This window comes from Cornus florida, unplaced genomic scaffold (assembly GCF_030987335.1).
Source record: "Cornus florida cultivar Cherokee Brave unplaced genomic scaffold, ASM3098733v1 CherokeeBrave_3.0.0_Hap2_Chr02, whole genome shotgun sequence".
NCBI lineage: Eukaryota > Viridiplantae > Streptophyta > Magnoliopsida > Cornales > Cornaceae > Cornus > Cornus florida.
The window spans coordinates 22,572,758-22,586,871 of record NW_026775572.1 but is presented as its reverse complement, the minus strand read 5'-3'; the positions used below and the strand labels follow the sequence as shown (position 1 = coordinate 22,586,871).

General features: G+C 35.4%; 3 protein-coding genes across 3 annotated transcripts; 2 read left to right on the top strand and 1 right to left on the bottom strand.

Annotated features, from left to right (window-relative positions):
- The first annotated feature begins 260 nt into the window (after positions 1-260).
- LOC132295837 (probable protein phosphatase 2C 55) lies at positions 261-1,350 on the top strand. The gene is made up of 3 exons (XM_059794110.1): positions 261-560; positions 716-868; positions 1,048-1,350. The coding sequence occupies exons 1-3, from the start codon at positions 261-263 to the stop codon at positions 1,348-1,350; spliced, it is 756 nt and encodes a 251-aa protein (XP_059650093.1).
- Positions 1,351-3,775: 2,425 nt separating this feature from the next.
- Positions 3,776-4,965, top strand: LOC132295836 (probable protein phosphatase 2C 55). Its single transcript, XM_059794109.1, has 3 exons — positions 3,776-4,075; positions 4,231-4,383; positions 4,563-4,965. The coding sequence occupies exons 1-3, from the start codon at positions 3,776-3,778 to the stop codon at positions 4,863-4,865; spliced, it is 756 nt and encodes a 251-aa protein (XP_059650092.1). The 3' UTR covers positions 4,866-4,965.
- Positions 4,966-5,080: 115 nt separating this feature from the next.
- LOC132294238 (peptidyl-prolyl cis-trans isomerase FKBP12) lies at positions 5,081-13,666 on the bottom strand. The gene is made up of 5 exons (XM_059792020.1): positions 13,508-13,666; positions 13,353-13,386; positions 13,149-13,210; positions 5,768-5,820; positions 5,081-5,339 (listed from the first exon to the last, which is right to left on the bottom strand). Exons 1-5 carry the CDS (start codon positions 13,593-13,595, stop codon positions 5,238-5,240), a joined length of 339 nt encoding a protein of 112 aa, XP_059648003.1. The 5' UTR covers positions 13,596-13,666; the 3' UTR covers positions 5,081-5,237.
- Between the last annotated feature and the right edge of the window lie 448 nt (positions 13,667-14,114).

Below are 14,114 nucleotides of genomic sequence, written 5' to 3'. Positions count from 1 at the left end.
AGATTTTTGAGCGATGTATAGGCAATGCTTGAATATAAATTTCTTTGGGCGCAAGCCTCTTGCCCTATAAATTGGTAATACAGAGCTTGCTCGCAGCGGTCGAACCAAGTTCTTTATCTCGCTGTCCTAAACGCATCCCTTTCTTCTCTCAGTCAATCAATACTAGTTCGTAGCGAGCTAAGCCTTCGCGGCTCCAGTCATCCCCGCTCCTCTGTTCCTCTCTATCTCGTGTCTCCGCCGCCATGTCAAGAATCTTGAATATGGTCACCGGTGCGTACTACCTACCGGACGATAGCAAGAAACATAGTCCATTCGGAGAGGATTCTTACTTCATTTGCGACGAAAAATGCACCATCGGTGTTGCGGACGGAGTGGGCGGTTGGGGAAGAAAGGGTGTGGACGCCGGAAAGTATGCTCGCGAACTCATGATCAACTCTCATCTCGCCGTCCAGAAGCACACCAATGGAGTCATCGAGCCCAAAAGGATTTTGACGGAAGCTTTCTATAACACCCACGATGCAGGATCGTCCACCGCCTGCATAATCACACTCGTCGGCGACGTACGTATATCTATTCTCTACTAATTTATTGACTCCTCGTGAATTATTGAAATTGGGTTCGGTTTGTTTCTAGAGTTAACATTCTTGAAAATGCCGTGCGCCCATTTATGTACTGTGTATATATGATGATGGTTTTTGGTATGTTAATGTTACAGTGCTTACATGCGGTGAACATTGGAGACAGTGGATTTGTGGTGATCAGAGATGGAAAGATTGTATATCGATCTCCGGTTCAACAACACAATTTCAATTGTCCCTATCAATTGGGAAATACCGGCAAGGAACGAGATCGTCCTAAGTATGCTATGGTATGTACCCTTTTTGACCCTATTTGAATTTACCCAGATGAAGAACTGCACATACTTAATGGGACAAGCTAATTAATTCATTGTTCACCAAGTTTCCCAAATTGAAATTAAGATGTGGCAAATTTGCATTCTAAGTTAATTTTAGGAACATGTTCTGATTGTTTCTCAAATAAATTCAGGTATTCAAGGTTGCAGTAGAACCAGGAGATGTGATTGTTGCTGCTACAGATGGACTGTTTGACAACTTGTTTGGTCATGAAATTGAGGAAATTGTAAACGTGGCAATTGAAAATTGCGAAGATACTGAAGATATGGCCATGTTATTAGGCGAAAATGCTTTATTCAATGCCCTGGATGATGAAGTTCAAACTCCATTCATGGAAGCTGCTGAAAGGGCCGGAAAAAAACGCTGTAATGGCAAGATGGATGACATAACTGTGATCGTTGCTCGTATTGTTTCATGTTACAACACATATTTCTGAAGTTTTTGTTGGACATTGTAAATAGATTCATCCCACTTGTACGGTTTCTTGTTTTAGAATTGTATGTTTATTCCCAGACAAAGGATTGAAATTCTGGAGAATAGATGCATGTAAATCTATGTCAACGAATAATATCTTCAATTTAATTTCGTCATATTTTGTTTTCTTTCCCGTTTCAATTACTCCAAACATCAAGATTGACACAACGATAATAGTAAAACCTAAAACCAACATAACCAAATTAATATGATTGGAAATCCATTTCAATGACAACAAATTCAGTGCCACACAATCCATGACATGTTTACTAAACAATTTGAAATAGGGATGTACTTGGAACTGTTATTTGCTTAATTAATTGTAATATCCATATGCATGATTAGGCTATACTAATCAAATTTTTTATAAACATATATAATTAACAGAAAGATGGCCAAGGGTATAAGAAAGGTGAATTTGCATTCAAGTTAATTTTACAAATAGATGCTGAGTGTTAACTCTGCATGTTAATTGCATATAATTAAATTCATATTGTATGGTATTTGTTTTAGAATGGTACGTAGAAAATAAACTCACTTTGATTTCATATTCACAAACAAACTATTGCAGTTCTGGAGAAATAGATGCATGTAATTAAATTAATCTCCCTTCAAATTTAAAGTAGGATGATTCATGTCAATGAATAATATCTTCAATTTAACTATATATGTCAAATTTTGTTTTCTTCCTGATTTTTAATTCTGCCTTCGTAATTCAGTGATTGAATTGTTTCACATTGTGTTTCGGAGCTCGACTTTGAACTTTGACAACTATAACTTTTAATTTAACATTCTTGCTGTGAAAAAGAAAAAAAAAAAAAAAAAAAGAAAAGAAAAGAAAGAACTTCTGCATGTTAATTGCATATAATTAAATTCATATATTGAACAAAATTATTCAGTTATTTGTTTTAGAATGGTATATAAAAAATAAACTCACTTTGATTTCATATTCACAGACAAACTTTCGGTAATTAAATTAATCTCCCTTCAAATTGAAAGTATGATGATTCATGTCAATGAATAATATCTTCAATTTAACTATATATATATGTCAAATTTTTTAATTCCTTAACCTTTTGGCCGTCACCGTCTTCGTAATTCAGTGGTTGATTTGTTTCGCATAGTGTTTGGGAGCTCGAAATAGAACCTAGGCACCCCTAATTTTTAATCTAACATTCTTGTCTTAAAAAAAATAAAAAAAAAACATTTGGCCACGTCTTGAATTTGAATTAAATCTCGCTATATCACATAACCCCATTACTATACATTCATTGATCTTACTTTGTTGTTTGATCAATTGATCCATTCTCTCAATATTTGTAAATCATAGAAACAATGATTTGAGCTTTGATCAGAAGCTATTTACCGTAACTTATATTAAATAGGTAAAGGCTCCCTAATTCTTCTTTTCAATTTTTTTTTTCCCTTCCAAATTAATAACCTATTATTTTTACATGTAAGTCTCATTATAAATTTTTAATATATATATATATATATATATATATATATGTATGTATGTATGTATATATACTTTTTTATGTTTATTATTTTATACAAACCTAATATAATATATATTGAATTACACCTTTCATAAAAATTCTAATAACCAAAACAGAAGGTCTTTATCTACTACTTCTGTAGGGGTGGCAAAGTTTAACACAACCCGCCAACACAACACGAGTTAAAAGGGTTTGGATTGACCTTAAACGAGTTTAGGTCGTAAACGGGTCAACATGATTAATCCGTTTAGTTAATTGTGTCGTGTTTGGGTTGAGATTTTCAACCTGTGTATCCCGTTTATATCCGTTTAATTATATGTGTCATAAATAAATTTCTATTTAAGTTCTAAAATAATATCTAAACGTGTATCTTATCATTTATTATTTTGTAAATTAGAGATTATCTAGTAATTTGGTTAGATTGAAACTTATATTTTTCTAGTATTTAATGTTTGATAGAATATTATTAATAATTTAAATAATAAAATATTAGATTTTAACACACATTTTTTTATTTTATTTTTTTTTTGGTACCGATGACATTAAACTAGATACTCTCCCTCTCTTACTCTTTATATTTCTTTGGGCGCTGTGCGCTACATATTGCTCCCAAGAAATTAATACATACAGATTTTTGAGCGATGTATAGGCAATGCTTGAATATAAATTTCTTTGGGCGCAAGCCTCTTGCCCTATAAATTGGTAATACAGAGCTTGCTCGCAGCGGTCGAACCAAGTTCTTTATCTCGCTGTCCTAAACGCGTCCCTTTCTTCTCTCAGTCAATCAATACTAGTTCGTAGCGAACTAAGCCTTCGCGGCTCCAGTCATCCCCGCTCCTCTGTTCCTCTCTATCTCGTGTCTCCGCCGCCATGTCAAGAATCTTGAATATGGTCACCGGTGCGTACTACCTACCGGACGATAGCAAGAAACATAGTCCATTCGGAGAGGATTCTTACTTCATTTGCGACGAAAAATGCACCATCGGTGTTGCGGACGGAGTGGGCGGTTGGGGAAGAAAGGGTGTGGACGCCGGAAAGTATGCTCGCGAACTCATGATCAACTCTCATCTCGCCGTCCAGAAGCACACCAATGGAGTCATCGAGCCCAAAAGGATTTTGACGGAAGCTTTCTATAACACCCACGATGCAGGATCGTCCACCGCCTGCATAATCACACTCGTCGGCGACGTACGTATATCTATTCTCTACTAATTTATTGACTCCTCGTGAATTATTGAAATTGGGTTCGGTTTGTTTCTAGAGTTAACATTCTTGAAAATGCCGTGCGCCCATTTATGTACTGTGTATATATGATGATGGTTTTTGGTATGTTAATGTTACAGTGCTTACATGCGGTGAACATTGGAGACAGTGGATTTGTGGTGATCAGAGATGGAAAGATTGTATATCGATCTCCGGTTCAACAACACAATTTCAATTGTCCCTATCAATTGGGAAATACCGGCAAGGAACGAGATCGTCCTAAGTATGCTATGGTATGTTCCCTTTTTGACCCTATTTGAATTTACCCAGATGAAGAACTGCACATACTTAATGGGACAAGCTAATTAATTCGTTGTTCACCAAGTTTCCCAAATTGAAATTAAGATGTGGCAAATTTGCATTCTAAGTTAATTTTAGGAACATGTTCTGATTGTTTCTCAAATAAATTCAGGTATTCAAGGTTGCAGTAGAACCAGGAGATGTGATTGTTGCTGCTACAGATGGACTGTTTGACAACTTGTTTGGTCATGAAATTGAGGAAATTGTAAACGTGGCAATTGAAAATTGCGAAGATACTGAAGATATGGCCATGTTATTAGGTGAAAATGCTTTATTCAATGCCCTGGATGAAGAAGTTCAAACTCCATTCATGGAAGCTGCTGAGAGGGCCGGCAAAAAACGCTGTAATGGCAAGATGGATGACATAACTGTGATCGTTGCTCGTATTGTTTCATGTTGTAACACATATTTCTGAAGTTTTTGTTGGACATTGTAAATAGATTCATCCAACTTGTACGGTTTCTTGTTTTAGAATTGTATGTTTATTCCCAGACAAATGATTGAAATTCTGGAGAATAGATGCATGTAAATCTATGTCAACGAATAATATCTTCAATTTAATTTCGTCATATTTTGTTTTCTTTCCCGTTTCAATTACTCCAAACATCAAGATTGACACAACGATAATAGTAAAACCTAAAACCAACATAACCAAATTAATATGATTGGAAATCCATTTCAATGACAACAAATTCAGTGCCACACAATCCATGACATGTTTACTAAACACCATGCATATAGTTGCATATAGTTGCTCAGATGACAACAACCATAGCTAATAGGACTGTTACTGCGCGCTCAAGACTTCAATCTCAAAATCCAAAACCGAGTTTGGCTGAATACCCCATGCTGGAAACCCGCTAGCGCCGTAAGCATAATCAGGAGAGCACTGCAAAATTGATTAAACACCACAAACACATAGTTACTTCAAACAAGATCTGAGGTAGACCACTCTTGTCCACAAGAATAAGAAGCAGCCTTGTTTACTTGTTCTCAACAAAAGGGCAATTTTTAGAACTTCAAATATTTAAGATACTAAAAGAATCCCAACCTGGTAAAAGTTTGATACCTCTATTAAACACAAGAATGAACATGAATCAAAAGATACAAAAATTATGAAATGTACAACACAATCAGATTTTGCCAATTGACCTTTTTTAACTTGATCTATAAAAGTTCACTAGATGATGGTTTTAATGTCTTCAGCATAACTTTTTTCCCACTAAAGCTTTTTGCATATTCCAGTTTTTATTTATGCAGCAAGAGAAATGATAATTTTGTGGCACAAGAATCAAACCAAGAAGTTTCAAGTATTACCCGTAAACGAGCAACCTCTCCCACTTGCATTCCCAGTACGCCTTCATCCCATCCTGCACAGTAGGATGGATTAATTCTTCAAGCCAATAAGTAGTAGTAAAAACCATAGAACTCTGTCATCGACATATGTGTGTGCAAGACATTATATGTACATGTAACTGATTCACCAAAATTTAGAAGAAAAAAGAAAATTCATTTAACATGAAAAAACAAAGTTGCTGTCCTGAAAGATCAATATCTCCAAGCCCAGGTTTTCCTAATATAGAAATAGATTCAGGATGCAAGTTGCATCTAGAATATAGACACTGCAATAGTGGATTCACCAATATAATGCACGTGTCAGAAAATATAGTGGACCAAACCCAATCAGTTGGCATGTTTCAACCAACACTAGTTATTCTCACATCCGGAAATTTGATGCCTCGGTGGAATTCAAATTATAAAGTTAATTTAGGAATCACTAATAAGACAAGAGGAAGTGCATGATCGGATACTGAGAATGAATCTTGAAATCAATCAGCAGTTTTGTGGTCTTTCCAAAAACATGTCACAATGTCTTTTTTCCACAAAAAAAAAAAAAAAAAAAGTCTGCTGAGTTCCCCTATTTGTATCATAAAAACAAGCCTGATATTTCCAAAGATACTGTGGCAATAGTAGACTTGGCAAACAAAAGCATAACCAGAGGTCCAGAACATCCATTAATTAGAGTTCTTAGATAGATTGCTCTAAATCACTGGACTGGCATTAAAGGTTTATAAAACGAAATTGAAGTACAGCACCAGAAAGGTAAACATCAATCTCAGTAAATTTTAGGCCATTATAACTCTCAACAATGTTAAATCACCTCAGTGCAGAATGATTCACAGTAGTGACAGATTTTGGACTAAAAAGTCGGGGGCCTTTTCAGGGCCAATTACAATCGTTATGATGAAGTTCTAAGAAAATATACCAATTTAAATGTCTCCTCCCTTATCTCGTTTTCCCTCCTTTACTTTCCTTTTATCTATTTCATATACTAAATGCTCCAATCTATAAGTGACTCTGGGAGGATTGCAACCAAAAGGGACATGATATTTGTAGCCATCATCTGTGTTGCTGACTTCAAAAACTGCATAAATAGGGTGCAACCTTGGCTTGAAAAATGTAGCATCAAGTAGAGCTGTAATTTGTAGAGGAATATTTTTTTACTAATTTCGTAACATCAATCTATTGCAGCCTATCAACATAATACTAACTTGTAGAGCTGTCATTTGTAAAAGGAAATTTTTTAATGTTACCAATATCATAATTTCCATCTACTGCAGCTTGTCAGCTTAATACTAATTTGATGAAGGCCTGGCCTCTGTCACTTATTACTGTGCTGTGGCAGTTTGGATAGGATAGCCTCCCACATTGCTTTTTCTAAAGGACTAAAACTTTTATTTTCATTTTTCCCAAGTAAGTTTTATTCTCGGTATGCTTCTAGGATTTTCCCAAACCTGCAATTATGCATTCACTTCGGATAGACAAACTCTTCTTCTTCCTCTTCCTCTGTGTGTGTGTGTGTATTTGTGTCAGCTTCAGCATGGCAATGTTTTTAAGTTGTTGATAGATTAAGTGCCACCATGTAACTAACATGCTTTGATCCTAACCCCGACGAACCATACTGTGGCCAAAAGATAATTTTATCTTATCTTCGTATTTGTACTCATGCTGAATTTGTTGTCGAATAACTATTCCCGATAGACAACAATAGAAAAAAAAAAATTTGAAATTGAAACTTGTGCAAAAGTGAGTGCTTATGACTAATTGTGACACTCAGCATTCTTCATCCTATCCTAATTAAAACTGATTTTGAGAAATCCAAGCACCCATATACTACAAAAAAAGTTGCTGATTTTTGTCAGGTAACAACAACAGTTGCTGCTTGTCAGATGAGCAGAACACTCACCATCATCATTGTTGCCTTAATCCCATATGAATGGGGTCGGCCATGTGAAAATTCTCTCTCCGAGGTTTTCTATTACATGCCAATTCACCTACTATATTTAACTTTTTAAAATCATTTTTGATAACCTCACTCCCATGTTATTTTTGGCCACCCTCTCCATCTTTTACTTTCTACTACAACTAGTCTCCCTTGTTTGACCGGCATGTCACTAAGTCTCCAATGTATATGTCCAAACCATCTACGTCTACTCTCTCGAATTTTCTCCCCAATGGGTGCTACACCTAATTTTCCTCCAACGCTTTCATTAGTGGCCCTATATCTTCTATTCACTCCACTCATTCATGCATTCAAATGTTGAGGACAAATTGCAAAGGAGCTAAATTCTGTCATTGCTAGACTTCAATGCATTCAAATGTTGAGGACAAATGTTCAGTTCCACCCTCTTTGTAGTTGTTATTATCCTTCTTGTCCCTTATAATTTTATTTTGATTATAACAAGTCAGGTACCTAAATCCACTCCGCCTTTGCAGTCATTAAAATACATTTTAATACACTGATCATTACATTTAAAGTCCTTGTCCTCTTATCGATCTCTAAAACTTCATCACAAATTACCACTGTTTACACATAAAACAAAATACATCAGGCATAAAAGCAAACAGTTGATTCCCTAATCTATAGTTTGATCCTAAACATAGTTTTTAAATCTTACCTTAGATTCAAATTGGACCTTTAAGATACAAATTGCTACATCTATATGAATTGCTTGGCCAAATTCAATATTGTAAGGAATCTATATGAATCTATGATGATTGAAAGAGATTCACATTTAGTGATTTGGAAATAATTCATGCAATTCAGAAATCTATCAAGCTAGAGAACCAAAAGAATTGCATGTTCATTATCTCATGCTCATTTTCTCTCCACTTTTCTTTGAGGACTTTAAGGTTCAAGTATATAGTTCTTTGTCCCCACCACCTTTTCTGGAAATCTCCAAGACTATTATTCAAACCTTTACCACATATTCCTAATCAGAAAGGACTCTTTGTACCATTTTTAGAGCTTATAGAACCTTTTTTTTTATATATATAAATCTACGGCTGTGGCTAGAGTTTGGGATTCCTCAGTTCAGGAAAACCCTATTCATCACTTTTGATATAAATCTACGGTTGTGGCTAGAGTTTGGGATTCCTCAGTTCAGGGCAACCCTATTCATCAAGTCATGAAGAAATTGAGATTATTAAAGGAAGAAATGAAAATATGGAACAAGAAAAAAGGTAATGTTTCTGATAATGTGGAGAAATGCAGGAAAAAAATATTTGAAATTCAACAAAAGCTGCAGCTGGAACCTTTTAGTGATAAGCTTATTATGTTGGAAAGCAAGGCTTGGGAAGAATTAGAAGTAGCTTTGAGGTATGAAGAGGTGCTTTGGGGACAGAAATCCAGAATTCAGTGGTTCCAAGAGAATGCCAGATGCACCAGGTATTTCAACCAGAAAGTGAAACAGAGAAGAGCTCATAATTCAATTTCTATGTTACAGAATGAAGATGGGGACTGTACAGATTTCTATGCGAGAGAGTGGGTGGTGGACTTCTATACAGATTCATATTCTGCAAAGGCAACTCCTGCTCCTCTTATGGATGGGTCTAGGAGTATGGTTAGTGAGGAAGATAGAGGTTTTCTGGAAACTCCCATGACTGAAGATGAAGTCAAACAAGTGGTTATGAACCCTAAGCCAGACAAGTCTCCGGGACCTGATGGTTTTCCTTATAGATTTTTCCAATCCAACTGGCATATCATCGAGGTAAATGTTGTGGAGGCAGTTAAGTTCTTCTTTACCTCTTCTTTTATGCCTCAAGGTTTGAATAGTACTCTCATTGCATTGATTCCAAAAGAGGATGATAGTCTTAAGGTTACAAACCTCAGGCCTATCTCTCTATGGAACTCCATATACATACAAAAATCATTGCAAACAGATTGAGCAAGATATTGTCTAAGCTTGTTGGTTGGGAGCAGGCTGCTTTTATGAAGGGTAGAAAGCTCCAAGGTAACATTATTTTAGCTAATGATCTTCTTAAACGTTTTTCCAGTAAAGATTTTCATCCTTCAATGGCTTTAAAAACTATCTTGCTAAAGCTTATGATTCTGTTTCATTGAACTTTTTATCTTATATTCTGCAATGGTATGGCTTTGGGGAGAATAGTCCAAATGGGTAATGCAATGTGTCTCTTCAGTAGCGTACTCTGTCTTGGTAAATGGAGTGCCTTTAGGGTTTTATTTCTTCTGGTAGAGGGTTGAGGAAGGGTTGCCCTTTGTCTCCCTTTCTCTTCTGCCTTGATACTGACTTCTTTTCACAATTGATGGAGAGAGTAGCTGAAGGAAGGCTGGAATTATGTTTTTCTGTCACAAAAGTGGGACTTTGCAGATGATCTCTGTCATTTTGAAAGCAAGTATTTCAAATGCTAAAGCTTTGCATGATCTACTTTCTGAGTTTGGAGATAGTCTGGTCTCAGAGTTGATCAATATAAAAGCTTTTAATTTTTCTCCAAGTCTGTGAAGAGGAGGAAAGACAGCCATAAAATTTTGAATTTCAAAGTGGGCAATTTTCCTATAAATTATCTTGGTCTTCCTATGATTGATAAAAATCTATGAGTGATTGTACCTATGGTTTTTTTTTTTTTTTGGTCCTGTTCTCTGGTTCTGGTTGATAAGGTATCCTCTAAAACCTCTGCATGGAATGCTTTCAATTTATCCCTTGCAGGTAGGATTGAATTAGTAAAAATGGTGGTTTCTGGAATATTCTATTACTGGGCTGCTATTTTTATTATTCCCATTGCTCTTCAAAGTAATCTAGATGGGAAGATTAGAAATTTTATTTGGGGTGGCAATTCTAATGGTAAAGCTATTCATCCTCTTAAATGGAGTTCAGTTACTTTGCCAAAATCAGAGGGTGGTTTTGGGGTGAGACCTACAGCCAGTATTGATATTGCTGCTAAAGTTTGTCTTGCTTGGGATTTCATTCAGTCTAAGGAAGCCTTGTGGATTGCCTGGTTTAGAGATATGTACACAAAAAAGTCAAATTTTGAGAACTGTAATCCAAAGCCAGGTGACTCGGCAGTATGGAGCAGTATTCTGTCTGTTAGACAGAAGTTGCTGGATAATATAACCTTTCAATTCAGAATGGCTGAAGTTTCAGTGTATTTTTTGGGAGCCTTTGACCTAAAAAATACTCCTCCTCAGGATCTTCTTGGGTATCCGGTATATTAAGGGCTTTCGGTTAAATGTATAAAGAGCAATGGTTCTTTCAACACTCGCATCAGGTCCTTAGTTCCAGATCCATGGTTTGTTGGTTTGTAAGTAGCGGGATAACATAACCCTTCAGATTCAGAATGGGGGTGTCTTTTCTTAGAGCTCTTGCCTAAGAAGGTTGAGAGGATTATTTTTTCAGTTAAAAGTTGTGCTTGCAGATTTGCTGATTACAGCCGTTACAGGGTAGTGAAACATTACAAGCTTTTGGCCTGCAGAAGTCACTGATTATCTTCACAGGTTTCAGAATCATATGGAGGAAGAAAATATCAACTGGAAGCATGGCATGTTTTGTTTCAAATCTGTCCGGAATCAATGCAGATGTAGACATGAGAGAGTTGCTCGGTATCCTTTGGTTTGGAATAAATGCTGGCCAAGGGTGTCTTGCACTGTAACACTTATTCTGCATAATGCAATTTTGTCTCTTTCAAACTTAAGGTTGAAAGGATTGCAACTAATAACAATTTGTCAATGGTTGAAGAGGTGAAGACTCATTGGATCACCTCTTTTGGACTTGTTCTTTAGCTAGAAAGCTTTCTTGGAGGAAATTCAAACTTTCGGACTGTGTTTACAGGATAGTTTTTATATTTCCTGATTCTCTCTCTTGGTTCTGGCTTTTTAAAAATTGTTGGCTAGCCTTCCAACTCTTTTTATTTGATTTTAGTTTTCCTCAGTTTCTTTTGGATAGGGTATGCCCTTCCATTTTTGTAGTTGCTGTTTGTTTTTTTGGCTTTTGGCTAGCTTTCTGATGTACCATTTTGCTCTATATGTATAATAAAATAAACTACATTCAATCTGGATTAGTATGGGCAAAAGCCCCGGACACCCCGGTTATAGAAAAAGAAGAAAAAGAAAAAAAAAAAAACCACATTCAGGGAATATTTTTATTTTTTTACGGTTGCAACTTTTGACTTTTTCTCTTGCAACTAAAAAATGGTTACTTAGCGCAAGAAAAGGGCATATCAGAACTGCTCTGAAGCATTAGATAGGTCATCAGGTGAACTGCTATGAAGCAGATCAACTGCTGATGCAGGAAAAAGAAAATTTTTGATACATATATTGAAAAAGAAAAATTTTGATACATATATTGAAAAAGAAACAATATCTGGAAATGTTTAAAAAGGGTGAATTTTTCTATAGGCATATTTTAGCTTTTAATTTGAATAAATGCACTTCATATGTTGGGATGATGAAGCTGTTTGGTACTTATAAAAAAAAAAAAAAAATGACGAAGTTGTTTGGTGATAGTAGCAAGGGCTTAAAAGTATCTTCTTATCACGAGACTAGATTCACCTATAGGATATACACACACGTACATATATAGAAAAGAAAGAGAGAAAAAAAAAAAAAACAAATTGAATAGTAATAGAACTTTTGTTGAAGTACAAAAATGAAATGAAAAAAATTGGTCATAAACATGAAAGACGCCTTGCCCTTCAGACAACTTGTCACATTTACTAAAAAGTTGTGTATTACTCCATGCTACATTCATACATTATATTTCCTACTTATAGATGACATTTATTAAAAAGTTGTTTATTACTCCATACTACATTCATTCATTATTTTATTTTTTTTGATAAGCAACACAAGATACTACATTCATTCATTATATATCCTACTTAGACATGTTTTTGTACTATTTCTGTTCTAATTTGAAAGTTTTATCTTACAACTCACATTTCATATGCTATGCCAATGCTAGAAAAAATATATATATACGAATACACAATACAGTGTGATAACTGTGATCCACTTCCAAGCAACATATATTCAACACGTCTCAACTATAGTGTGTAGACAAATTATAGTTCATAAAAATACAAAAATTGATTAGAAACAAGCATGTCCTGCATATAAGAGTTGAATTCCCGTATACACTACAATATCAAGTAATAGCCCTAGTAATATCCCAGAATTCAAAACCATCAACAACATCTATACACACACACACACACACACACACACACACACACCACAACCAATATTTGGAACCCAGTGATACATATCTTTAAAATGCAAAATGCAATTAGCAATAAAATTACACAAAAGTGACGCATACACAAAGTTGCACACGAATATGTACTCAGGATATCAATTCAACAGATATGAATACATAATTCAGAAATATATCTAATTAAATACCTTTAATAACAGAACCTTGGCCGATCTGAAAGGTGAAAGGCTTCTGCCCGGGATCCTTTGTGCTAATATAAGAATGAGATTCAGATAGGAAATAACCCAATTTATATATTTCTTTTTCTTTCTAAATCACCCAATTGATGATGAGAAAGTACAAAGCAAACTCAAAACAAAATTTCACCTAAAATTAAAAATTATAATCCTTACCTCCAGAACTTTTTAGATAGATCACCACCCTTTCCTGCAAGAAAGAAAGAACATTTAGCTAATACACAGTCTGAATCATACAGATGTCTATACACATATATATTTATATAGCAGGTTTCAGAGAGAAAATGAGAAACGGATAATAGTAGGCTAACCGAAACCGGTGCAGTGGACGGTGACGTTCTGGCCGGCGACCGGTTTGCGACCCGTTCCAGTTCTCAGAATTTCCTTCTCCACTCCCATATCTCGCTACTGCTTTTTTCTAATTTTAGGGTTCAATCTCAAACTCTTAACAATGATTCCCAACTAAAGCCACTTCTCCAGTCCATACATAAAACTCATACGCGGGAGCACACGTGTTCATCACGTGCGACGAAAGGGCAAATAAATAAATCAACATAATACCCATTGACATTGTATATTCGGATGCATTCGGTGCACGAAAGTTGGGTACATTCAATACGTAGTTGGACCCATATTTTTTTTTTAGAAAGATAAAATTAAAAAGAAATAATTTTACTTACCTCCCCAAAGATTAAGTCTAATTACACATAATACTCCTAACGTTTCATATATTACAGTGACTCTCTTAAATGCGATCTCCGGCCGGTAGTCTTAGAAATCTATGTGAATGTACTAATATACCCTCATTATATATTAATAATTATGACAAGTTATCAAATGACACGTATACCCTAATAGCTCTCTTTCCTGGTTTGAGCCCTAAATTTGCAAATAAAGCTCTCGGTTCTATAACCTTTT

What these genes read in the sequence shown, in the direction of transcription:
- LOC132295837 (XM_059794110.1), top strand. Translation starts at nt 261, where the DNA reads ATGGTCACCGGTGCGTACTACCTACCGGACGATAGCAAGAAACATAGT. An exon ending in TAATCACACTCGTCGGCGAC is followed by an intron (nt 561 to 715) that starts GTACGTATATCT and finishes TTAATGTTACAG; the next exon opens with TGCTTACATGCGGTGAACAT. An exon ending in ATCGTCCTAAGTATGCTATG is followed by an intron (nt 869 to 1,047) that starts GTATGTACCCTT and finishes AAATAAATTCAG; the next exon opens with GTATTCAAGGTTGCAGTAGA.
- LOC132294238 (XM_059792020.1), bottom strand. Translation starts at nt 13,595, where the DNA reads ATGGGAGTGGAGAAGGAAATTCTGAGAACTGGAACGGGTCGCAAACCG. An exon ending in CGTCCACTGCACCGGTTTCG is followed by an intron (nt 13,387 to 13,507) that starts GTTAGCCTACTA and finishes TCTTTCTTGCAG; the next exon opens with GAAAGGGTGGTGATCTATCT. An exon ending in CTATCTAAAAAGTTCTGGAG is followed by an intron (nt 13,211 to 13,352) that starts GTAAGGATTATA and finishes TTCTTATATTAG; the next exon opens with CACAAAGGATCCCGGGCAGA.
- LOC132295836 (XM_059794109.1), top strand. Translation starts at nt 3,776, where the DNA reads ATGGTCACCGGTGCGTACTACCTACCGGACGATAGCAAGAAACATAGT. An exon ending in TAATCACACTCGTCGGCGAC is followed by an intron (nt 4,076 to 4,230) that starts GTACGTATATCT and finishes TTAATGTTACAG; the next exon opens with TGCTTACATGCGGTGAACAT. An exon ending in ATCGTCCTAAGTATGCTATG is followed by an intron (nt 4,384 to 4,562) that starts GTATGTTCCCTT and finishes AAATAAATTCAG; the next exon opens with GTATTCAAGGTTGCAGTAGA.